The 26,850-nt window shown below is 37.5% G+C and overlaps 1 protein-coding gene across 10 annotated transcripts in view; it reads left to right on the forward strand.

The window, feature by feature from the left end:
• TFDP2 (transcription factor Dp-2) overlaps positions 1-26,850 on the forward strand; it is a 170,942-nt gene that overhangs the window by 115,205 nt on the left and 28,887 nt on the right. For 7 of the 10 annotated variants that reach the window (XM_004419292.3, XM_004419291.3, XM_087430452.1 and 4 more), the window contains 3 exons: positions 2,422-2,525; positions 9,300-9,421; positions 11,414-11,461. In XM_004419292.3, coding sequence (XP_004419349.1) covers positions 2,422-2,525; positions 9,300-9,421; positions 11,414-11,461 — 274 coding nt within the window. The remainder of the gene's footprint in view (positions 1-2,421; positions 2,526-9,299; positions 9,422-11,413; positions 11,462-26,850) is intronic. The other 3 variants (XM_087430457.1, XM_087430458.1, XM_014789065.2) reach the window with 2 other exon arrangements.

Consider the following 26,850-nt stretch of genomic DNA (forward strand, 5'->3'; position numbering starts at 1 on the left):
GTCAAACAGTTTTTATAGTTTTGTGTACTTATTTTGTGCCAGGGCCTGAACCAGGTGCTAGGGTACAAAGCTGAGAGACATAGCCCACTTATAGTAGAACGACAAGTGAACGAAGCTAGGTTTATGAAAGGCAAGAAGCCGGGCATCCAGGACCTAGACACAGAGGCTGGGGACAGCTTTTAAGGAGAAGGCGACACACAGAGCATGGGCTTTGAAGGTGGAGCTATGGCCCTCACTAGCTGTGGGACCTTGTACACATTATTTGACCTCACTCTATCTCTATTTCTTCATGTGTAAAGTAGAGTCAGTAGTAATATATTTCACACTGTTGTCCTAAGCATTAATGAGATGATGTGTATATAGGAAGCCTAGACTCTGGCACATAGTAGTAACTCAGAAAATGGTATGCAATACCGTTTTGAAGTGCTAGAAGGTAGGAGTTGTCCCAGCAGAGAGAGGCTTCCCGGCAGAAGGAAGGGTGTATGTCAAAGCCGGGGTGGTTGGACTGGGGCCTCTCTGGAGCTGTGAAAGATTTAATCTGATGGGAGTGTAGGATGCATTTGGAGGGAGTAGCTGAAGATGAAGCTGGAAAGGGAAGCAGGGATGAGGTTTCAAAACAGGAACTTTCGTGCCCCGTTGAGGAGTCTGAGAGGCATTTAGGAACTGCTGTGGAGTCTTTGAAGGCCTCAAGTAAGGGAGTGTCCAGAACAGTTTCACCAGTGGAAAGGCTGGTTTGTTATAGATGTGTGGAGGAGCTAGGAAAGCTATTTGAAGTAGGACATCCAGATGGAGCAGTGGTGCCCTGTCCTGGGTGTACATTGGAACCATCTGGAGAACTTTTAACAGTCTGATGTCCAGGTTCACTCCAGATCAATTATATCAGCAGCTCGGGGGGTAGAGCTCAGCCATTGGTATTTTTTATTGCTTCCCAGATAATTCCATCGCACAGCCACAGTTGTGAACCTCTGAGCTGGAGGGTAACTGTATTCAAACCAGATTTGATAAAGTTCGCAATTAAACAAGTGCCAGCGCTAGGAAGCAGGGTGAGGAGATAACAAGCAGGATATAGTGTCAGTCGAATGAGGAGGGTGTTCATTATTTCTGGGTTGGGTTGCTGGGTGCATGATGATCATATACCAAGGCTCAGTCATATACCAAGACTGAGAACATGAAGGAGAAGCAGAGCTGGGTACCAGGCCTTGCTGAGTGGGCATGAGAAAGATAAAGAATTTGATTTTAAACTGTGGATACTGAGGGGAAATGATACACAGCAAATGAGTAGAGAGAGAAACTGAAGGGGAGGAGCCACTGGTAGAGTTGAAAACTCAGGAGACAGAGTAGATAATTGATAAGTGAGATTCCTGAGGAGACAGGAAGTACAGAGTAGATAGGAAAAAAGTAATAGATATGAGAATTTCCACTCAGTGATATATGTAAAAATATATGAGAGTGCAGATAATTTCACAGGTTGCGGAACAAGAGTTGTAATCTAGCCTGATGGCCTGGTTTCCTTACTGTAGGAGGTATGAGTATTTGTTGAGAATTAGGAAGTAAAAGAAGGGGATTAAGGAGTATGGACAAGCTTTAGAAGAGCTAAGGAAGGGGGACCATCTGACGAAGGAGACTGAGAAGGAAGGAGGTGTCTTTCTAGTCCTGCTCTTAAATGTTGGTTTTTCCTCAGAGTTTTCAATATTGACCCTCTTTCCCATACACCCTGGTTGATCCTCTTTGTTATGTTAGATTATGTTGTTATCTTCTAAGAGAAACATTGATAGATTGAAGTTCCTCCTGAGGAGTTAAGTTGTTGATAACGGTAGTTCAGAAAGTTATTGGTTGGCTTTTTGTTTTGGGGGGTAGCACTTTGCTAACTTAATTTGAAATTTGAAGTGTTGCAATCACTTGAAGACACTGTGCAGATCCCACAATTTCCAACATCACTAAGTAGCATCATATTTTTTTCTCTATTATGATGAAACCTCAAAAAACTACCAATCAACATTAAGAAAATATGTTAACTTTTAGTATAAATATTTTGTATTATACTTCATACCTTTTTTTGGTTCAATGATGCCTAATAAAGATCTAACTGGATTTCTCAACTCTGATATAAACTATGATTTGCATTACATGTTCTCTAAATATTTTTCCCTCTAAAAAACCAACTGAAAATCTAGTAGTTAATTGTCGAGTAGACTGAACCATTTATTTTATAGATTTCTGTTTGGCAGAACTAATTATATTCACTACAACAAAGCAGTTGTTAGTATGACTTTTCAGTAAGCATTCAGGTTTATAAATTACTTACTAAGATAATTATAAATCACTTGAGCAAAACTGGGGTTAGGACCATGGATGTACAGATAGATAGAAGGTGGCCTTGATATTGCAGAACCTTAACCTTGTGTTTTGATATCATTTCAGGTAACATTTCATTTGTTGCATTTCCAGTTTCCAGCACCAACTCACCAACAAAGATTTTACCAAAAACTTTAGGACCAATAAATGTGAATGTTGGACCCCAAATGGTAAGAAAATCATCAGATCTTAGAATTTGCAACTTTGCTTAGGCAAGACTAATTTAAAGGATAATTGTACTCAAGATGCTTGGTTAAATATTCCAGTTAATTTCTTATCTCAATCACTTTTTAAAAAAGTTTTGTTTTTATCTGAATATAACTGATTAAGTCTTGAGAAAAAGAAAGGCGTTGTGCTCTTCAGTGTTTAGTTTTCGCATATTTGATCTGTGGATTCTGGATGTGTCATGTTAAGGTTTTTGCTCCTTATGTGAAAGTTCTCTTGTTTTTGGTTAATTAAATTGATTTGAAATCTGTTATGTTTTATATTCTCTTCCTTTTTTCTTTTTTCTTATATAATGACCTTTACTGCCCTAAACTATGTACTCACATATAAATTGAATATGACCCAACACTTAATCTGTATCTGGAGCTATTAATTTTCAACTCTTTGATTAAAGGACATTTGGGGAAAGACAACACGCCGATTCATTTTAATCTTTAGCAGTAGAAATAATGGATGAAAAATGGAAAATATTTAACTGTTTCTCTGAATTATGCTAGAGCTTGAAGTGTGTACAGCACTTTTAGAAAGCCTTATTTATAAACAAAGTTGCATAGAACTACTCGTATACCTATACTTAATTTTTATACCTAATTTTATACCTAATTAGGTATAAAAACTATACATAATTTAAATGACCTTACCCACTGTTAGCAAAAGTACATAAACATTGGAACGATAACTTTTCATTGTCTTTGCTTACATCTCATCTATGGAGCAATAAGGATAAATTTTGCTCATAGTGTCCAGTACTGTGGACTATGTGAAATTATTTAGACAAAAATATCTTTTAACATATTTAATGGTTTCAGAAAGTCTAAGATTTTAAGACATTCTAGACATGACATTTTTCTTGGTCACTTGAGGACTGTTAATCATCTGCAGAATTCAAGCTAAAGATCTTACACAATTTACTGTAACTATGTGAAGAATGTAATCTAGCTCCAAACCTCATAGAGACTTAAGCTCAGGTCAGTGTCCCCATTTCAAGGTAGTTCAAGGTATGTTTTCAAACATTTGCTAAGCATGTGCCCCTCACCACCCACTACAGTAAGTGCAGCTGAGATAAGGCACCTGGCTTTGAAGTCTTTAATTTGGAATGTGGTTATATAAACATCAGAATTAAACAAACATACCTGAACTTTTATGAGTTTGGCTCTTATAGTGCTCCTGTATTTTGAGAGACTATTTCCTGTTGGTATTTAGTGATGCTGCTGTGGCTCACATTTGAATTCCTCTTTTGGAAACATGATTTTTCTTCCTGTTGTCACTTTGAACCAATGTACATGTGAGCCTTTCCACACTTCAGTTCTGATAATGATGAGTAGTCATGTATCCTCCCTGCCCAGTTCCTGCAAACCTCAGAATGAGCAAAACAAAGGGCAGAAGAAGGGGGAGAGATTTGGGGCTCTCCTTTACACCAGGCCAGCCCAAGGCCTTAATTTGTCTCCCTAATTCTGAGGTACCTTTTGCAGTTGTGAGTTCTTAGGCAGGAATCAGAGTTTTCTTTTTGATTTCCTAATTGTTGTAGAACCCCCAGTTAGAGCATTTCTCTGTTCTCTTGCTTGTCTCTTTTGAACATTGTCCCTTCAATCTGTCATCCATGATTTTAAAAAATTTTTGTTTAGTTAGAAAATTCTTGATAAAACCTTACCCATTTGCTTCCTACAATCATCTTTCTCTATTGCCCTTTAAATTTCATGTCTCTTTGGAAGCCAGATCTTAATGGTCGAAATTTCAAAAGGCCCTAAGAAAAAAGTTTTGAGTTGCTTTCCATGTTTATAGAAACTAGTTTAGTGTGGGCCGGCCCCGTGGCTTAGTGGTTAAGTGCGTGCGCTCCGCTGCCGGCGGCCCGGGTTCGGATCCCGGGTGCGCACCGAGGCACCACTCCTCCAGCCATGCTGAGGCCGCGTCCCACATACAACAACTAGAAGGATGTGCAGCTATGACAGACAACTATGTACTGGGGCTTTGGGGAAAAATAAATAAATAAAATCTTAAAAAAAAAAAAAAAGAAACTAGTTTAGTGATAACTGTTTTAGTATAGGATACTTGCCGTTTTCTTTTCTTTCTTTCTTTTTTTTTTGTGTGAGGAAGATCAGCCCTGAGCTAACATCCATGCCAATCCTTCTCTTTTTTTTTTTTTTTTTTTTTTTGCTGAGGAAGACTGGCCCTGGGCTAACATCCGTGCCCGTCTTCCTCCAGTTTATATGGGACGCCGCCACAGCATGGCCTGACAAGTGGTGCATCGGTGCGCGCCCAGGATCTGAACCCAGGCCGCCAGCAGCGGAGCGCGCGCACTTAACCGCTACACTACGGGGCCGGCCCCTTGCCCTTTTCTTATAAGTATCTGGTTATCTATATAAGATAATCTCATGGTTATTTTTATTTTAACATGGTTAAAAACTGCATGTTTCTTACCGTGAAAACTAAAATTTTGTTCAATAATGAAATCCTTTAATATAACACTTTATAATTCTATAAATTGTTTTTCCTTTCAGAATACAGACACTCTCTTGGCTTTTCTTACTGTAGATGGCAGTAGTACATAAGATATATTGATTGAGGGCAAAAAGTCTTAAGAATGAGCTTCAATTGCTGTATGATTTTCATAACCTGTTGTCCATTGTCAAACTACCTGATTACGTTTAATTAAGGATGCCTTAGTTTTTTTTTGCAGGGGGAGGGGTACTGAAATTTAAAATAAATGCTCATTTCCCTTTTCAGGTCAACTGAGTATTAGAAGTATGTTGTTACCTCTTAATTTTAATTTGGGATTTCAAAATTTAAAGTTCAGTATTATAAGCTTATCTGGCTCATCATCTATATAAACTGATTTTCCTATATTTAGTGGTTGATCAGTTCTGTAGCCCTTCCTTTGGTCTTGTTTCTTAAGGCTCACTCTCATCCTGGTTTAGGAACTCATCACATCTCACATGAGCTTCTAACTTGTCTTTCCAGTTCAAATCTATCATCCCTCCAATTTGTTCATTCCGGAAACGTTTATTAAGGACTTAGAGTAGTCCCTCCTTATCCGCGGGGGATACGTTCCAAGACGCCCAGTGGACGGTTGAAACTGCAGATAGTACCAAACCCTATATATACTGTGTTTTTTCCTATACGTACATACCCATGGTAAAGTTTAATTTATAGATTAGGCACAGTAAGAGATTAACAACAATAGCTAATAATAAATAGAACAATTATAAAAATATGCTGTAATAAAAGTTACCATAGCTTTTAGCCACCTCAGCATACGATTATTTTTCTTTCCTTGTTAAGTCGAGAACTTTTACCTTTTCACTTAAAGGAAGCACTTTACCGCTTCTCTTTGGTGTATCTGAATGGCCAACATCACTACTTTTGCGCTTTGGGGCCATTATTAAGTAAAATAAAAGTGACTTGAACACAAGCAGTGTGGTACCAGACAGTCAATCCGATAACCGAGACAGCTACTAGCTGACTACCAGGTGGGTGGCATATACAGCTGTAAGTGTGGATACGCTGGACAAAGGGATGATTCACGTCCCAGGTGGCAGGGAGCAGGACAGCACGAGATTTCATCATGCTATTCAGAAGAGTATGCAATTTAAAACTTAATGGATTGTTTATTTCTGGAATTTTCCATGTAATATTTTTGGACTGAGGTTGACCGCAGGTAACTGAAACTGCAGAAAGTGAAACCGTGCATAAGGGAGGACTACTGTACTATGTACTAGGCCCTGTGCTAAGAGAAAGGAACAGAGTATTGCAAATCACTCTCAGATCAGCGAAGAAAATCAGATGACAATCTGACACTGAGGAAGGAAAAATAAACTAGAGCATAGCAATTCGTTTCCAAAGTCATTCTCAATAAAGATAACTAGTTTTTCTCTGTGTCCTGTTTCCCTTCTTCCTTTCTTCTTTATTTTTTTTTCACAAGGCCCTTTAAATCGGGTAAAACTGAGCCTGTAGACCACTAATAGCAGATACAGAAAAGGAACTCCTTAGGAATAATACTGCACAAGTAATGCAGTCTGTTTCCAGGGTGAGTCAGAATGCTGCGAATTGCTTTGTGGACTGCTGTTCTAGGAATAGAGTAGACCAGAGACTGATCAAATACTCAAATTTTCCTTCTTAAGCTCTCACAGTCAAGGTCAGAATGCTAGAGGACATTTGAATGTGTGATGTAGTAATGGATGAGAACTGTAGAGTATTTGTATTTTGTTTATGTTGTAGAGTATTCTCTTACTGTATTTTATATAATCCTTTTTAGCATATCAGTGAACAAAAAAACTGCTTTTTGCCATCATTTTAAAAGCTGGGTCTTCTGTCTCAGTTCAGTATATATTTATTGAGCCTTTCCTATAGGTGTCTCCTAGCGCTGTGCTAGGCTCTGCAAACCCTCTCTTTACCCTTAAAGATCTTGCAGTGAAATGGAGGTGAAGAGGTGGGGTGGGATGTGTGGAGGGGTGGGAGATATGAACACCTTGTCTAGTATTCATATTTTCTCATGAGGCAGGCTTCTGAATGCCTTGTTCAATGGTCCTTGGCATATTGTAGAGAATCAGAATTCTCCAGACATCTGTCAGTATTTATTGTCTTTCGTTTTTATTTTTTTAACTATAGAATTAACTTATTAAAATTATTTCCTGAGCCTTTGTATATAGTAGTAGTGCCCTAGCCCCAGAGTGGCATAATGCCAAGCACAAACAGAAGGTAACTACAGTTCTTAAATATTTAGTAAATGAATAAATGTTGTGTAGACTTTAATAAGTCTGAACTGAGCTTGAAACGCAGATGAATCCTTCCCTTTGGTTCAGTATGGAGCAAGTTAGCAACTGACTTAATGACTCAACTTAGACTCTGGCTGCAGAAACAGGTTTCATTTGATCAGAGACAGAAATTAATTAACATTTTGACTTACATAAGGCAGAGAACTAGAACTATTTCTTTTGTTCTAAGAACTGTCAATAAAAAATTATATGTCCATATAGATGCTTTTCTCTCTTAATTGGGACTTAAACAAAACCTTACTAGTATGGAAAACTTCAAAACTATACAGAAATAGCACCTGTGTGCCCAGCAACTCCTTCATAGGCCAAACCTGTTTTATTAATTTTATTTATTTATTTATTTTTTTCCCCCAAAGCCCCAGTAGATAGTTGTATGTCATAGCTGCACATCCTTCTAGTTGCTGTATGTGGAACGCGGCCTCAGCATGGCCGGAGAAGCGGTGCATCGGTGCGCGCCCGGGAACCGAACCGGGCCGCCAGCAGTGGAGCGCACGCACTTAACCGCTAAGCCACGGGGCTGGCCCTAAACCTGTTTTATTTATACTCCATTAACTAGAGCATGCTCTTATCTTTTTTTAAGAAAATACTTTTAAAGATATTACTAGGATACCAAATTTTTTTTTGTATTAGTTATTATAAACGTTTTTGGAAAAAACATGTTCTATTCACCAATGAAAATTGTAAGACCTAGAAAGCAATTTGATAACACAATATCAAGGAACTTTTTTTAAAAGTCCGTATTCTTAGTTCCATTAATTCTTTTTCTGGAGTTTATCCTTAGGAAATAGAAATTAAGACCAAGATGATTACACAAAAATGTTTATCACGGCATTATTTATAAGATTGAATAATTGAATATCCATATATATATATCACAATAGGGAATAATAAATCCACATGATGGAATGTTTTACAGTCTTTAAAATGTCTTTGAAGGGCCAGCCCCGTGGCTTGGTGGTTAAGTGCGCGTGCTCCGCTACTGGCGGCCCGGGTTCGGATCCCGGGCGCGCACCGACGCACCGCTTCTCCGGCCATGCTGAGGCCGTGTCCCACATACAGCAACTAGAAGGATGTGCAGCTGTGACATACAACTATCTACTGGGGCTTTGGGGAAAAAAAGGAGGAAGATTGGCAATAGATGTTAGCTCAGAGCTGGTCTTCCTCGGCAAAAAGAGGAGGATTAGCATGGATGTTAGCTCAGGGCTGATCTTCCTCACAAAAAAAAAAAAAAACCTTAAAAAGAAAAATGTCTTTGAAGAATATTTAAGGACATGAGGAAATGCTCTTCAAAAAAAAAAAAAAGTATATATCAGGGGCCAGCCCCATGGCTTAGCGGTTAAGTGCGTGCGCTCCGCTACTGGCGGCCGGGGTTCACATCCCGGGCGCGCACCGACGCACTGCTTCTCCGGCCATGCTGAGGCCGCGTCCCACATACAGCAACTAGAAGGATGTACAGCTAGGACATACAACTATCTACTGGGGCTTTGGGGGAAAAATAAATAAATAAAAATTTAAAAAAAGTATATATCATAATCCAAATTGTACAATATCTTTGCATACATAATAGACTTTGAAGGTCTGATGTGCTGTTACCCTACTTCTAGTCAGTCAAACTCAACTGTAGTTAGGTTCCATAATTTCAAAGATAGCTTTTCATTTTTCTGATTTTTAAAACATTGTCAGTTGCCAGCTTAATCCTTCCAAATTGCTGTTCACTTGCTGAAACCTGCATTGTGACCTCATGTCAGCATTCAGGATACTTGTGCTTTAAGGTCCTAGGATGTAAGTGAATCAAAGGTATTGCTCATATTTTAGATGATTGGTATTAAGTGCATTTTATGCAATAACGTTTCCTCCTTGTATGTAGGTTAGCAGTCAACAGTATTTTCTGCCTGTATGCTTTTCTTAATAACTAATATTATTTTCTTTGTCCTAATAACTTTACAGATTATAAGCACACCACAGAGACTAACCAGTTCAGGAAGTGTTCTGATTGGGAGTCCATATACCCCTGCACCAGCAATGGTTACTCAGACACACATAGCAGAAGCTACTGGTTGGGTCCCAGGGTAAGAGTGTTGTTGCACATTATCATTTATAAAAACCTTTTTTTTTTTTTAAGTTCTGACCTTTTTTTCTCACTATCTTAACTTCTTGTTTTGTTAGTCTAGTTCTTAAAAACTAATACGTTTAAATCACCTATTTTATTTCACTTTATGTCTTAGATATACATCCTCTGTGGAACAGCCATTTTTAAACAGAAAAACAATACAATAACTTGTAATTGAGTCTTCTGACTTTTTTCAGCTCTGAAAGAGGACTACTTTTTTGATTATGACATTTAGCTGCTTTGGAGATGTAAAAATTATATTTTATATTGTTTTAACAAACATAAGAAAGGAGTTATATATTAAATGTTGGCTATTCTCAGAATTTCCCCATGCATTCTTTTTTTTTTTTTAATTAATTAATTAATTAATTTATTTTTTGTGAGGAAGATCAGCCCTGAGCTAACATCCATGCTAATCCTCCTTTTTTTGCTGAGGAGGACTGGCTCTGAGCTAACATCTATTGCCAATCCTCCTTTTTTCCCCCAAAGCCCCAGTAGATAGTTGTATGTCATAGTTGCACATCCTTCTAGGTGCTGTATGTGGGACGCTGCCTCAGCATGGCCGGAGAAGCAGTGCGTCGGTGCGCGCCCAGGATCCGAACCCGGGCTGCCAGTAGCGGAGTGCGTGCACTTAACTGCTAAGCCATGGGACCGGCCCCTTCCTGTGCATTCTTATTTCCTTAAAAACCAGAAAAGGAACTAGGAAAAAAAGACCAAATATGTTAAAATTTTCATTACGTTTTCCCTTGATTGTTTTTTTTTCTTGGTGAGGAAGAGTGGCCCTGAGCTAAGGTCTATGCCCATCTTCCTCTATTTTATATGTGGGTCATTGCCACAGCATGGCTTGATGAGTGGTGTAGGTCCATGCCTGGGATCCGAACCCATGAACCTGGGCCGCCAAAGCAGAGCACGCCGAACTTAACCACTATGCCACCAGGCCAGCCCTCCCTTGATTCTTTTTAAACACTGGGCAATTAAATCAGTATCCCTTTTATGTTACTCATTTGCCACTTTTAGTATCAAATCTTTACGTGTTTCTTCCATGCCTTTAAAATACGCTTACCCAACCTTTCTCCACCCATTATCATTTTAGCATCTCTTCCTTCCATAAAAGAAAAAGAAATAGTAAGAGAAATAACTCAAAACTTCATTTTGTCACTTTAGAAGTTATTTCCATGGTGGCATACTGCGCTGGTCGTTCTGTGGTTGACTTAGAATTGTGAGTTCTAGCAAGCAGACAGTAAATCTTGGTTGAGTAATAATCTGCTTGCTTCAAGGATATTAAGTGAATTAATGAAATAATCCTAGCAAAGTGCTTTGAGCCAAATACATGTTCACATACATACATACACATGCACATATGTATACACACACATGAGAGACAGAAGAGTTTCATATGTATACATACCTTTCCATTATCTAATGAGATGAGATTACAGAATCACCTGTAATCCCATGGCCTTTATTTAGTCCTTATGAACATTCTCATGTAGATCTAAAAGTTACCTTGGCCTTCTACATAGCCATGAGAGATTATAACATGGAAACCAAACCTCTGCCGGCTAGGCCTTTGCCCACTGTGGAAGTGACCAGGGTTTGGATATTTTCAGCCCCAGCTGTGCTTTATATTGGAGGTGGTATGATTGTCTAGTGTTTGGTAGTCAGTCATTTCATAGTGAATAAAACTTTTCTGTGCTTTCTCCTTTGTAAATCTATAATATTTTCCTCCCTCAAGATTCAGTGAGCTCATTTCAAACTATGACTGTTATGTTGTGATTTCTTGGTCCTATGAGAAAATTTAAGATTTCATTTTATGTACATATCTTTTACATTTCTTAGTATTTGTGGTTGGATATATTCAGTGTGGAATTAGACATTACAATAAATTATTCATGAAATAAAGTTGTGTTTATATATGTGTTCTTTTTATGCTATCTTTTTTTCTTTTTAGTGATAGGAAACGGGCTAGAGAATTTATAGACTCTGATTTTTCAGAAAGGTGAGTATGAGTGTATTTTGTTTGGGAGATATTACCATGTAGAGAGGGATTTGGTGCCCAGACTCTTCTCTAGTTGAAGTAATGAGATGTTTTTCTTCACATAACTTTACCTTCATTGAGTTTCTACCATTATTTCATTCCACACTGAGTATTCTACTTCACTCATTATTACATAAATTTATTATATGTGTGGGGTTTCAAAATAATTGTCCCATGAGTAGATTGGCTATTGGTAGTGTGTCATTTAGCCATCTCCCTCCTTTGGGAGATGAAGTGTTCTCCGCATTACCCCAACATGCCCAAACTTTTTAAAAACAAGTTTTATTGAACACATTTAAAGATCATAGTAAATTCTCATTTCTTTCTTAAATAATATATCAAGTATTATATAACCTTTCCTTAGACCATTAGGACAGTGGTTCTCAATTCTCAGTGTGCATCAGAATTACCTGTGGTCTTTTGACTAAAATATAAATGCCTACCAAGTGAGAAACTCCAGGATTAAAAACTATCCCTTTAGGGTCATCGTTTGAACTTAAGTTCATTATTCCATGCAAGCCACTCTACTAGGTACCATGCTAATGTTACACTACATTAAAATAAGACACACAGTCTCAGGGGCAATTGAATTCTGTAAGAGTGTTAGTATTTTAAATAAAACCTTGCCAGCTATGCTTTTTACATTTTATTTTTGATTCTGAGATTTTGTAATTCCTTTTTTCAATGGAGGTTTAGTCTTCTTTCTCCTCTTAGGTCACCTGCCCTCCATGTAATAGTTTTCTGTCTTCTCCATTCTCTAGTTTGCTGTCTCTGATTTGCTGTGCGCTGAGAAACTAGATGGCTAAATGTGTAAGAATTCAGTCTGTAGTAAAAGTGAATAGGCTCTGAGTGAGGAGCTTGGGGTTATATATACAGAATGCATCTTTTCTTGCGTTGACATTGGCTCTGCTTTAGTTCCCTGGTGGCCTTGGTTGCTTGTTTCTTGGTTCTTAACTGTTTTGAACAGATAAAATCATGTCTGAGGAACTACTGTAGTATATAGAAATATATGGCGAAATGTTCTTTTCTTTCTAATGGAAATTCCTCTTTCTAACTCATACTGGCCTTTCCTAGTGTTTATCCTTGGAAGCAGCAGCAGTACAAGTTCTTATAGATGTATTAGCAATGTTTAAGGCCTTAAAATGGTTATGATTGGTGGCACCTACGTATTACAAACAGTATAAAAAATAAGATCTTTCTTTTTAAATTATTATTTATTTATTTATTTTGGTGAGGAAGATTGGCCCTGAGCTAACATCTGTGATAGTCTTCCTCTATTTTGTATGTGGGATGCTGCCACAGCATGGCTGACTAGCAATGTAGATCCGCGCCCGGGATAGGAACCCGCAAACCCTGTGATGCCGAAGCAGAGCGCACAGACTTAACCACCGCTCCTCTAGGCTGGCCCCGAAACAAGATCCTTTTACTCTCCTTCGTAAGAGGGAGAACTCTAAAGATCACATATAAAAGTGCTAGATTAAATTTGTTGGTATAGCCTTTGATTCAACTTTCCCTTTCTGCATTTGGTTCAGTGGGTTTTTTTCCTAGTGCTTTTTATTATTCTCTTTGTTTTTTTTTAATGCATTTTTTTTCTTTTGAGGAAGATTGTCCCTGAGCTAATCTGTTGCCAGTCTTCCTCTTTTTTTTTTCTTTATTCTCCCCAAAGCCCCAGTACATAGTTGTATTATCCTAATTGTAGGTCCTTCTAGTTCTTCTGTGTGGGATACCGCCTCAGCATGGCTTGATGAGCAGTGTATAGGTCTGCGCCCAGGATCCAAACCTGCAAACCCCAGGCTGCCAAGGCGGAATGCGCGAACTTAAATGCTATACCACTGGGCGGGCCCCTCTCTTTTTATTTATTTATTTATTTTTTTGGTGAGGGAGATCAGCCCTGAGCTAACATCTGTGCTAATCCTCCTCTTTTTGCTGAGGAAGACCGGCTCTGACATCTATTGCCAACCCTCCTCCTTTTTTTCTACCCCAAAGCCCCGGTAGATAGTTGTATGTCATAGTTGCACATCCTTCTAGTTGCTGTATGTGGGACGTGGCCTCAGCATGGCTGGAGAAGCGGTGCGTCAGTGTGCACCCGGGCCGCCAGTAGCGGAGCGTGCGCACTTAACTGCTAAGCCATGGGCCAGCCCTCTTTTTATTTTTTAATAAAACTTTTCTGTAATGAATCCCACCCACCCCCCCAGTTAAACCTCAAAGATTACTACGTGTGGTTTTCTTTTTTTGTGTACGTTCTTACAAATGTGTATTTTCCTCCAAATTTACTGTTTTTCTGTAATGCTGTGAAAAGTCTTTGTTTCCCTTTTCCCAGGTGTTAAGGTTCACAACGCCAGCTCTCAACTGTAGATTAATGTTAAGATTACTTCATGTCTTCAGCGTCTTGTGTGTTGATTTAGTATCATATGAATTTATATTAGTTTTCTTCAGGGATGTATATATATGTTCCTACACAGATACATACAAGCTTTTTATCCTCATCGTACCACTTTTTAAGTATGTTTTACACAGCTGTTTCCTGGTCATAGCCATTTGCAAGAGCAAATCAGTTTCTGAAGAAATCTTGTTTGGTGGGTGAAGGATCCATTGAGGGATTCTCAGATTTTCCCTGATTCTGATCCACTGGACTTCTTTTCAAAGAGCTTATGGAACGAGCTGCCAAAGCCCCCTCTCTGGTCTTGCCTGGGCTTTTGGTCCTGAAAGATGTTTGTTCACTTTCTCTTTCTTCCTTTGGACAGAATCTAGTGGTGTCTTCTAAATGCATCTCTTCCAGATAGGTCTGCCTTTCGCTTTGGGGCCTCTGTTGGGGGAAGGTCCTGGGTGCACCACGGGCAGTGGCTGCAGCCTACGTGTGTTTTTCTTTAATCCTGTCCTGAATGGATAAGATTTAGCACAGTTGTGTTTCATTCTTCCTTTGGAGTCACATAATCTTAATATCTTTTTTTCTGTTGAAATACAGTTAAATACAGTTCTATTTATAATGAACCAATAATTTATAATAAACTAATATAATTTAAACTATAATAAACTAATAGTAATAATCAAAATCAGTATAGTTAATATCTGTACTGCTACAATGATGTTTATGAAGTTGTTCATTCATTCAACAAATATTTTGAATACCTGCTAAATGTTGGTATGTTCTAGGCATTGGAGAGAATAATAAATGACATAGATAAATCTCTGCCTTTAAAGAGCTTATATTTGGGGGGGGGGATAAATAAATAAGGTAATTTTAGATTGTGATAGGTGGTGGGCAAAAAAACTAAGGAGAGTGATTTGTAAAGTATTGGAAGGATGGTGGCTGCCTTAGAGAAGGCGTCTCTAAGGAGGTGACATTTGAATACAAAGAAGTCACGCTTGTAAATAGCCCAGGTTAAGTGAGGGAGCCGGGGATCCTAGGCAGAGGGAATGGCAAACGCAAAGCTCCTAAAAGAGGAACCAGGTTGGTGCATTTGGGGAAGCACAGTGGCCTGGAGATAGTGAGAAAGGCAAAGAGTGATAAGAGATGAGGATGGAGAGGTAGGCAGGGGTCAAATCATGAAAGACCTTGTAGGTCATGGTAGAGAAGATGGTTTTTATTCTAAAGAGAGTTTTAAGCAGGGAAATGACAAGAACTAATCTATACTGGCTGCTGAGGGGAAGATAGATTCGAAGGAGACAAGAACAGAAGCAGAGAAGTCAGTTAGATGGCTATTGCAGGGGGCAGTGGCTTGGCAGTGGAGTTGGGAAAAAAATGGATAAATTTGGAGGTGGAATCAACAGGATTTGTTGATAAATTGGGTGAAGGAAAAGGGGAAATAAAAGATGGCTCTTGTTTTTTTGCATGAACAGCCCGGTGAATATTAATGCCATTTACATTTACTATAGTTAAGAGTAGGTTTGGAGAGGAGTTGAGTTTTATTTTGGACATGTGAAGTTCGAGGAGTTTGTTATCCGAGTGATGATATCATTTGTATGTATGTAGTGTCGTCAGTGTGTAAGTGGTCACAGGCCTGAAGGACATGACCCAAGGAGAGAGAGAGTGAAGATCCATGAAGAATAAACATTTATTTCTCATTTCAAACCGCCCCCCAACATACACACACACAATGGATACATACTTGCAGGAAAGTGAGGGGTTTTTTCCTAAATTATTTTACTAAATTACTAAATTATTTTGCTGATTTAAATATTCTGGTTGACTCATTTTAATGAGAAATGAAGTTTTTATTATATATTATATATGATTCCTTATTTAAATAAAATCATTTATTAGAGCTTATACCTGGGATATACTGTTTTATACTACAAATTTTAGTTTTATATTAGTTTTGTAAATAATAATAAATTATTATTGGGAAGACATAAAAAGACAGTGGTTGTGGATTCTAGTTAAATAACTGGAAAAATAAATTCTCTTTCTTTTAGACTTTGGGTACAATTTTTTGAGTACTTCAAATGAAATTATTAATAAAATGTAACATACTTTTCAAACTATAGTATATTAGTGGTTTTATTTTCTTAATTAATTTTTAACTTCTCAGTTTGATTTTATTTGGTAAAGAATGGTTCCTACTGGTTCCTTTATTTGACTTATGGACTAATAGAGATCATAGTGTTTACATTCTATAGCCAAATTTTGGTGTTATTTGGAAAGAGGTTCTTGGTGTTTCAAAGAGCGCAGGTTCTAAGAAAATGTATAAACTCTGTTTATTTAAGATTTAAATAGAGAACTTCCAGTTTAAGAAGATGGAGTGAACACCCACATTTATACCCCCAACCCCTAAGATCCTATTGAAATTTTAGTGTAAAAAAATAATAAAAGGAAATAAATCTCTAAAAGTGCTGTAAAAAGTGGTAGAGGTATAGATTTTCCAGTTGGAATGTGAATACTGGTGTGATTATAATGAATGACAAGTGAAAGTAGAGAAATCCACATCCCAAAATACGCATAGAAGAAGTGAGAACTGGAGATGGAAGCCATTCTCCCCTGCGTTGACCTGGAGAGGTACCAGGCTTAGAGTTGACGAGTATAAGAAGCAAGAATAAATTAGTGGGGTAAGTAATGCAGGCAATGAAATGAAGACTATATAAGGAGCCGAACCTTCCTAACTATTCAGATCCCCATTACCTGCCATCCCTTCTCCACACACTTAGAAGTTACACCAAAGACATTTGTTCCCCAGGCTGAAATTTGGAGAATTGATCTCAAGGAAACAGAACCACTGCCTTGCTTGAGTTTGTGACTGGCTTCTTTCATTTAGTATATTTTCAAGGTTCATCTGTGTTGTGGCATGTATCAGTACTTCATTCCTTTTTATTGCTGAATAATATTCCATTGTATGGATATACCACATTTTGTCTATAATGATGGACATTTAGGTTGTTCCCACCTTTTGGCTATTATAAATGATGCTGCTATCAACATTTGTGAACAAGTTTTTGTATGGATATATGTTTCATTTCTCTTGGATATATACCTAGGAGTAGAAATGCTGAGTCATGTGGTAATTCTTTATTTAGTGTTTTAAGTGACTGCCAGACTGTTTTCCAGAGTGGCTGTACTATTTTACATTCCTGTTAGCAAAAGGTTTCACTTTCTTCACATCCTTGCCAACACTTTATTATCTGTCTTTTTTATTATAACCATCCTTGTGGATGTGAAATATTATCTTATTATGGTTTTGATTTGCATTTCCTAATGGCTAATGGTGTTGAGCATCTTTTCAAGTCTTATTGGCCATATCTTCTTTGAAGAACATCTATTCAGATCCTTTGGGTTGTCTTTTTATTATTCGTTGTAAGAGTTTTTTATATATTATAGATACGGGTCTCTTATCGGATGTATAATTTGAAAAAAATTTCTGCTATTCTGTGGGTTGTCTTTTCACCTACTTGATGGTATCTTTTGAAGCACAAAAGTTTTAATTTTTATGTTTATCTGGTTTTTTTGTGTGTTACTTATGCTTTTGATGTCATATCTTATAAATACCATTGTCTAATCCAAGATCACAAAGACTTATACCTGTATTTTCTTCTAAGAGATTTATAGTTTTTCTCTTACATTTAGATCTTTGATCCATTTTGAGTTAATTTTTGTAGCATTTGACATTTTAAGGTTAATTTGTCAAATGTAATCCAAAAGCATGTAGAAGATCTATGAAAATGTAGGCATTTTTTTGGCATTTATTTTTGTAGCATTTTTGCAGTCATTTTAGTTTTTTGTTTTAAACAAATGTGGTTTTAAGTTTATTATTTAAAATTATTAGCTAACTTGGAATAGTGAACTTTGTATTATTCTGTTTTTAACCCTCATTTTCTGAAGCATTTTTGTCAAGAAAGGCATACCTTTTCTGAATGTTATGGCAGTAGTAGTAAACCAAATGTGATAGAGAAGTGATTTAAAGAATGAAGAACAATAGAGTTTATATTTCTTTTGCTCAGCAGTGTGATCCCGCATATATTAAATTTGGTTTTTTAGCCATAATTAATGATGAAATGCTAAATGACAACATCTTATTTTCTGGAGATATACTGGCTAATGAAGCCATGAAACCATCTAAACTTACGCATAAAAGACAACAAAACATAAATAAATTCAAAACTGAAAGAACCACTGAGAAAATAAGAAATAAGTTACTGTACAACTATCACCACTATCCATATCCAGAACTTTTTCTCCATCCCATATTGAAACTGTACCCATTAAGCAATAATTCCCCACCTCCCTTTCCCCCAGCCCCTGGTAACCATAGTTGTACTCTCTCTCTCTATGAATTTGGCTATTCTAGGTACCTCGTATAAGAGGAGTCATACAATATTTACCCTTTTGTGTCTGGTTTAGTTCACTTATCATGTCTCCAATGTTCATTGATGGTGTAACATGTATCCGAATTTTATTGTTTTTTAAGGCTGAATAATATTCCATTATATGCATATATCACATTTTGTTTATCCATTCATCTGTTAATGGATATTTGGGTTGTTTTCACCTTTTGGCTATTGTGAATATAGGTATACAAATATCTGTTCAATTCCCTATTTTCAGTTCCTTTGGGTATATACCCAAAGTGGAATTGCTGGATCATATGGAAATTTTATGTTTAATTTTTTGAGGAACCGCCATACTATTTTCCACAGTGGCTACACCATTTTACATTACCACCAGCAATGCACAAGGTTCTAATTTCTCTGTATCTTCACACTTTCTTGTTTTCTTGTTTTTTTCTTTTTTTTTAATATAATAGCCATCCTTTATTTTTATTTATTTATTTATTTTTTTAAAGATTTATTTATTTATTTTCCCCCCAAAGCGCCAGTAGATAGTTGTATGTCATAGCTGCACATCCTTCTAGTTGCTGTATGTGGGACACGGCCTCAGCATGGCTGGAGAAACGGTGCGTTGGTGCGCGCCCGGGATCCAAACCCGGGCCGCCAGCAGCGGAGCGCGCGCACTTAACTGCTAAGCCATGGGGCCGGCCCTATAATAGCCATCCTAATGGGTATGAAGTGGTATCTCCTTGTGGTTTTTATTTGCATTTCTCTAATGATTAGTGATGTTGAGCATCTTTTCATGTGCATGTTGGCCATTTGTATATCTTTGGAGAAATGTCTGTTCAAGTCCTTTGCCCATTTTTGAACTGAGTTGTTTTGTTGTTGTTGAGTTGAGTTGTTTATCTAGCTTTTTACCTTTTAACGTTCTTTTACTAGAGGCGTTGTTCACTAAACTTTCAAAGAAGTGGCTTATAGAATCGGTTGCAGGACCAAGTCTCCTATCTGTGTACTGTAGGTATTGGCTATTCTAACTTCTGTTGAATTTTAATGTAGACTGACATTGATTGGATTTTTGGCATGATCCTCTACCACCCTTCCAAAGAACAAGCTTAATTTCTTGATTCAGCCAGTGTTGAATAGTAGACTTCAGTTTTGTATGGCTCATGAAAATTCTAGCAGTTTATTAAGAGAAAAATCACCTAGAGTGTACCATATGTTGTGTGCATGCTATATCATTTAATCCTCACAACAGCCTGGTGAGACGTGTATTTGTATTGCCATTTTTCAGGTGGAGGGGGGCTGTAGGTCAGAGTTAGCTCAAAATATATAGCTAACAAATAGTTTATCAATGTTGATATTTAACCACAGTTTTCTTCAAGTTTATCATCAATTAATGCACTGAACTAATCTTATAAAACTCATGTATAGTCTTGTATCTGTGTTTCAGGAGTATGTTCACAGCATTTAATAGTTGCTAAAAGTCTAGTTGTTCCTATTTAAGGGCTGTATTTAGTTTCTTCCTTTAAATATTATCCATATATGAGTGTAGAGGGGAAATTAGCCAAGTGATCACCCAAAACTACCCTATGATTATCTTTTTGCTCCTTCTTAAAAAAAGATGTAGAACTACATGAAAAACAGCAACCTTGCTTTGTCCTTGGCTTTTAAAAAGTATGTCAACACTGAGTTGAGAATTTTATTTACTTTAAGCCGTTATCCAGTTCTTAGCATAAATATAAAACCTCATACACAACATATTTCTTTCAAAATAACTCCTGTGCTCCTATTTCTAGCCATTCTTAATTTACTTTTGTCACCTCACTTGTACTAATTATATAAATTTATGTGTGACTAGCCATTTGTATCTAAATACACCAAACTCCAAGGACAAATCAGCATAGAGTGGGCTTTGTGTGGAAATGTATGTAGCAAACAAGAATTGGTGGATTCTTTTGAAAAATGACATTACTTAGAGCAGTGACTGGCAGCTTTCAGTAAATATTTACTGCTACCCCCAACGCCAGATTTAAACAGAATGGGGACACAATCAGGTTTATGTAGAAAGATCACCATAATGGCCGTATGGAGGAAGGGTTGGAATGCCTCTAGACAGCAGAGAGGAGAACAGTTATAAGGCTGTAGTTATATTCTGAGAGATTATGAGGGCCTGAACTAGTGCAGTGGGAACAGAGAGAAGAGGTTGAATTCAAAAGCTATTTAGGACAAGACCTGAATCAGATTAGATTTGATAGAATTAAATTGATTAGATAGAAAGGGAGTTAGAACAGCATAGAGTGAATCTGGTGATTGTGGCTTGGGTGATTGGATGGATGGTGCTGTCACTCATCTAGATGAGAGCTGAGTAGGATCCAGAGTTATGTGTTGTACATGTTGAGTTCCCCTTTGCATTAATATGGTATTGTGCTGTGTAAAGACCCCTTCCTGAGAAGGCTGGGCTCAGTATAGGAAACTGTGAGGCTAAGGACTAACCCTCTGTAAATAATCAAAGGGATGCTCGAACCATTCTTTGTCTCTTTCTTTATCTCTTTATTTTAGAGATTTTTAAAGATAAAAGTAGATGACTCATATCATGAGCCTCCTCTGTACTCATCTCTGAACTTCAATAATCAATTCATGGTGTATCTCATTTTGTAAATACTCTCTCATTTTAATCCCAGACATCCAACTATTTTCATCATAAATATCTCAGTATTTATATCTAAAAGACTCCCTTTTTTTGGTGAGGGAGATTGGCCCTGAGCTAACATCTATGGCCATCTTCCTCTATTTTGTATGTGGGATGCCACCACAGCATGGCTTGGTGAGCAGTGCGTCGGTCCATCCCTGGGATCCGAACCCGCGAACCCCAGGCTGCCGAAGCAGAGCGCATGAACTTAACCACTACGCCACCAGGCCAGCCCCTAAAAGATTCCTTTTTTAACATATCTACAATATTATTATTATACCTAAGAAAATTAACAATAATTCCTTAATATCAAATATCTAGTGTTTAAATTTCTAGTTGTCTCAAGTGTCGTTTTGTTTGTTAACTCTAATTTTTTTTTTGTAAAATAAAATACAGAAAATCACCAAAAAGCAAATGTATGACTAATGAATTACTTTAAGGCAAATACTCCTGTAACCATCACCAGATCAAGAAGTAGAACCCCGGAAGCCCCTTCATGTGCACCATGCCAGTCATCATCCTCCCTCCCCCCTATAAATAACCATCATCCTGATATTTAGAGTAATCACATCCTTGCATGTTTAAATAGTTTTATCATCTAAATGTGCATCCTTTGGCACTACATTTTCATCTTGCCCATTAGGAAAAACTTTGATATGTCTTTTATATAGAAATTTCCCCCGGTCCCATTATTTTTCATCTACTTTAGTTGAAGGAACTAGGCTATTTGACCCATCGAATTTCCCACCGTCTAGATTTTGCCAATTGCATACTCATGTGCATCTCAACATATTCCTCTGTTGTCTGTATTTCCTGTAGTTTGGCAGTAAGAATCAGAGGTGTTATCAGACTGATGTTTGATCCTTTGGCAAAACTATAGATAGTAGTGTGTTCTTTCCTTAAAAGGCACGTAAAGTTTGGTGATCTCTCTTTTTATGATGTGAGCACCACTGATGCTTAATGCTTATATTTATTAATTCATTGTTGGTTGCAATTAGTGTTATTCTAATTCTGCATTTCCTTTTCATTTACTACTGGTACTACTTCTATATAAAGACACTTCTACTCTTCTATTTGTTTACTTGACAACAAATACAGGAAAGCAGAATAAATGCTTGATCCCTTCCCATTATTGACCAGTTTTCAAGATGATGAATTTGTTTCTGTCTTCTTCCAAAGGTGACCAAGTCTTCCCTTTTAAAAATATCATCATGAATTCATGCATTTAAACATATCTAATGGGTTTCATACATTGCAATTATTATCACTATTGAAGCTTAAATTGTTTCATCTTTGGCCAGTGGGAGCTTCTTCCAGGTGACTCTTCAGTCCTTTTGACGTGACCCTAGTAGTCTCTGAGAGCTTCTTTGTTATCTGGTATGACAAGATGTTCCAAGTTCATCTTGTACATTTCCTGCCAAATACCTGGAATCAGCCATTTCTCTAAGAAGCCCTGGTTTCCTTTAGGGAGAATTATGTGTCAAGCTCTAATTGGGGGCTAGGGATGCTCATTGCTACAAGGTTGGTCATTTTATCTAGTCCCTTTAAATGGATAGAACTAAGATACACACACATGAAGATATGATACTTCATCAGTTCATATTGATACTTCCAATTCAGGTCTTACTAAACTTCTTCTCCATTACATCTCAATCTCCTTTCTTCTGCACTGAGAATCCTGATTTTTAAGGACATAGAGGTTAAAAAGGATGATAGAATTAGTGTATATGATAATTACTCATTGGCTTTTTCCCACATTACATGCTCAACAGTCCCAAATAGTAATACTAATATTACCATTAGTGTGATTACTGAAAACATTTAAAAATTTTTTGCATATGCTTTCTCCGTTCTCTCCGCCTTTTTTTAGTAGTCATACTTTATCCACAGTGTTGGAGCATATAACCATTTATATACTATATTCTCTCTCTTTTAGCCTTCATTTAGTCTTACATCTACTGGTAACTATATGTTTAATACTCCCCAGGTCTTATGTCAATGTCTCTCTAGTCATTTTGATTGTCTGAAGCTTGTTCTCTAGTGATTTCCTCAGGAAGAGCTCACGGGGGTAGTAATCCCTGAGTTTTTACCATTTATATTTGAATTAAGTCAGTTTTGCTGGAGACGAAAATCCTTGGCTTAGACTTTCAATTTCTTTAAATATATTTATTTTCTTCCAGCATAATACCTTGCTGTTTAAAAATCTGATACTCTTTGCTTCTAGCTGCCTAAAGGATTCTTTTTCTTTGAAATTCAGTAATTTTAATAGAATGTTTTGGTATTTGTCATTCTGGGTTGATATTTTCTTTTATTCTTTTATTTCATGAACATTTTCTTGAATTATATAGCATTTAGTATTTATTCTGTTCCTTCGCTTTGATTTTCTTCTTCAGATACTCTTATTGTCTGTATATTCTTTGCCTACCTCCAATATTTGTCATTTTCTCTTGAATATCAACTATGGGAGTCATACAGGCTTGATTATTGTAACCTCTTCAGTCTTTATTGTGGACCTCTTGCACTCAGCTGATATTGAAGCAGGCAAAACTCTTTCTATTTCAACTACTGCTCTCAAATTGGCCTGTTGTGCTTTCTAGTATGTTCTTATTGGCTATTTTGGGATTATCCTGTTCTGAGTTCCATTAGATGCAGCCCCACTGAGTATTTCTTTTTCTGCTACACAGGCACTACTGTGAGGCCTTTTGGCTGATGGTAGTTTGTATTCTGGGTTTGTTGAGGATACCTTGTCATCTAGTCTTGGAAATGTTGTCAAGGGGGTTTAGTTTTGCTATCTGTTTGCTCTGTCTGGTTTTATGTGGGGATTTGGAGAGTTTGAAAACTATGCTGCTCTTGCTGTCTTCCCAGACTTCCCTATAACTGTTTGTGTGTGTGTGTGTGTGCACACGTGTGTGTGTGCACGCGTGTGTGTGTGCGTGCACGCGTGTGTGCGTTTACAGTCTGTTTGAATCAGGATTTAAATAAATTGATATGTCTCTTACAATCTATAGATTCGCCTTCAGCATCTGTCCCTTTCTCTCTCCCTTCTTCCTTTTTTCCCTTACAGTTTATTAGTTGAAAAAAACACATTCTATGTCCTGAAGAGAAATGCTAGGCATTTTGCTTACTGCGTCTGTGTGTTGTAGCTTACTATCTTCTTCTGTCCTTCGTATTTCCTTTGAACTGGTAGTGGATCTGGAGTCTTGATCAGATTCAGGTTCCGTGATAGGTTGTATATTAAAAAAAAACACTGTATGGGACAGCTCAGGGAGACGAAACAATACAGAAACAGAAAAACTGGATGAAAAACTCAAGTTGAAAAGTTGACTTTGAAGAATAATCAAATCCATAGAAACGGAAGGTAGAATAGTGGTTGCCAGCAGCTGGGGGCAGGGAGAATGAGGAGTGACTGCTAATGGGTACAGGGTTTCTTTTTAGGGTAAAGAAATTAGATTCTGTGATGATTGCAAAACTCTTAAAAACCACTGAATTGTATGCTTTAAAAAGATGGCGTTTGTGGTGTGTGAATTGTATTTCATTCAATAAAGCTGTTTTCTTAAAAAAGGAAGTTGGACTTGAAAAGGAAGAGGGATACCTACTCCCCTGAGACTAGTAGGAAGGAGGTTGGCATGGGTACACATGTTGATAGGTTTGTGACTTTTCTCCGATAAGCTGTACTTAGATATTCAACTATCTGTTGAAAATATTCATTTGGATGTTGTATAGGCATGTCAAACTCAATCTCATTGCTATTGAAGTGTCATGCAAGCTGCATGTAATTTTTAATTTTCTAATAGCCAATTTAAAAAGTAAAAAGAAACATGTAAAATTGATTTTTATAATATCTTTTATTTAATCTAATATATCTAAAATATATTTTAACATGTAGTTAAGGGGCCGTCCCCATGGCTTAGCGGTTAAGTGTGCGTGCTCCGCTGCTGGCGGCCCAGGTTTGGATCTTGGGCGGGCACCGAGGCACCACTTGTCAGGCCATGCTGTGGTGGCATCCCACATAAAGTGGAGGAAGATGGGCACAGATGTCAGCCCAGGGCCAGTCTTCCTCAGCAAAAAAAGAGGAGGATTGGCATGGATGTTAGCTCAGGGCTGATCTCCCTCACAAAAACAAAAACAAAAAACAAAACATGTAGTTAATATAAAACTTACTCATGAGATATTTTACATTCATTTCTCACACAAGTCTTTGAAATTCAGTGTGTATTTTACACTTACAGCGTATCTCAATTCAGACTTTGCACATTTCAAGTGCTCAGTAGCTACATGTGGGTTCTGCCTAGATACTGGACAGTGCAGAGGAGGAGGTTTAAAGTGGAATTCCTGAACTTGTTTCTGTCTCCTTCATCTCAGTAAATGACCCCTCTTTCTAAGGGTCATTCTCCCATTTCCCTCTTCCTTACCATCCACATCAGTTAATCACTTAGTTCTACTCATTTTTATCTTTAAAATTTTTGCAAGTCCATCTCTTTTTATCCAACTCTACCAAATGCCCCAATTTTAAGACATCATTTCTTGCCTGGGCTATTACAGTAGCCTCTCAACTGGTTTTCCTCTCTCTGCTTTTGCCCCCCTAGCCATAAATCCATCACCTATTTTGTAGCCAGAGTCCCTGCCTACCTGAGAATCTCACCATGCCACTCCTCCACTTAATACAATTTAGTGGTTTCACAGTACTTCAGGAGTAGTCTGTGCCCACAGTGAGTGCACAGGTGAATCTTTGGGAAAGTGGAAAAGGAAAGTAGATATCTGTCCTTACCTCATTCTTTTGAGAAGTACGTTTAGTGTCTGTTTCATAATGTGCGTAACAGAGTAGAACATGTAAGTAATTTAAAAATGAATATAATTATACTGATGAAATATGCTAAGGTCCAGGCTCCTCTGCATGGCGTTTGAGGCCTGGCCCCTTGTCTACCTTTCTGCCTCATCTTTTGCCTTGCACTTTATATCTGGTGATACTGCACCATTTCTTTATGAGTCTTTCAACATTTGTCATCTGTTTTACCCTTCCATGTGTTTACTGGTGCTGCTTCTCCTGCCTGGATGCCCTTCCTAACTCCCTGCACTTGGCTAGCTCTTTTTTTTTGTTGTGGTGATGATGGTAGTAAGAACACTTAACATGAGATCTATCTATCCTCAAGAAATTTTTAAATGTACATTATTGTTAACTGTAGGCACTCTGTTGTACACCAGCTCTCTAGAACTTACTGATCTTGCATAACTGAAACTTCATACCTGTTGAACAACAACTCCCCATTTCCCCTTTCCCCCCAGCCCCTGGCGAGCACCATTCTACTCTCTGCTGCTGTGAGTTTGGCTGTTTTAGATACCTCTTCTAAGTGGAATCATGCATTATTTGTCCTTCTGTGACTGGCTTATTTGACTTAGCATAATGTCCTCCAGGTTCATCCGTGTTGTCACATATGGCAGGATTTCATTCTTTTTTAAGGCTGAATAATGTTCCATTGTATGGCTATACTTTTTCTTTATCCATGCATCTACCTGTGGACATTTAGGTTGTTTCCATATCTTGGCTATTGTGAATAATGCTGCAGTGAACATAGGAATGAAGATACCTCTTTGAGATCCTGATTTCAATTCTTTCAGATATATACCTAGAATTGGGATTGTGGGATTATATGGTAGTTCTATTTAAGTTTTTGAGGAACCTCCGTACCTTTTTCCATAGTGACTGCACCATGTTACATTCCCACACAGTGTACAACGGCTCTAATTTCTCCACATCCTCACCAACACTTGCTATTTTGGGTTTTTGTTTTCTTTTTTGTTTTTTTTTAATAGTAGCTGTCCTAACAGGTGTGGAGTGAAACCTCATTGTGGTTTTGATTTGCATTTGCCTGATGATTAGTGACGTTGAACATCTTTTCATATA

Source organism: Ceratotherium simum, chromosome 5 (genome assembly GCF_057802395.1).
Source record: "Ceratotherium simum simum isolate JZ-2026a chromosome 5, ASM5780239v1, whole genome shotgun sequence".
Taxonomy (NCBI): domain Eukaryota; kingdom Metazoa; phylum Chordata; class Mammalia; order Perissodactyla; family Rhinocerotidae; genus Ceratotherium; species Ceratotherium simum.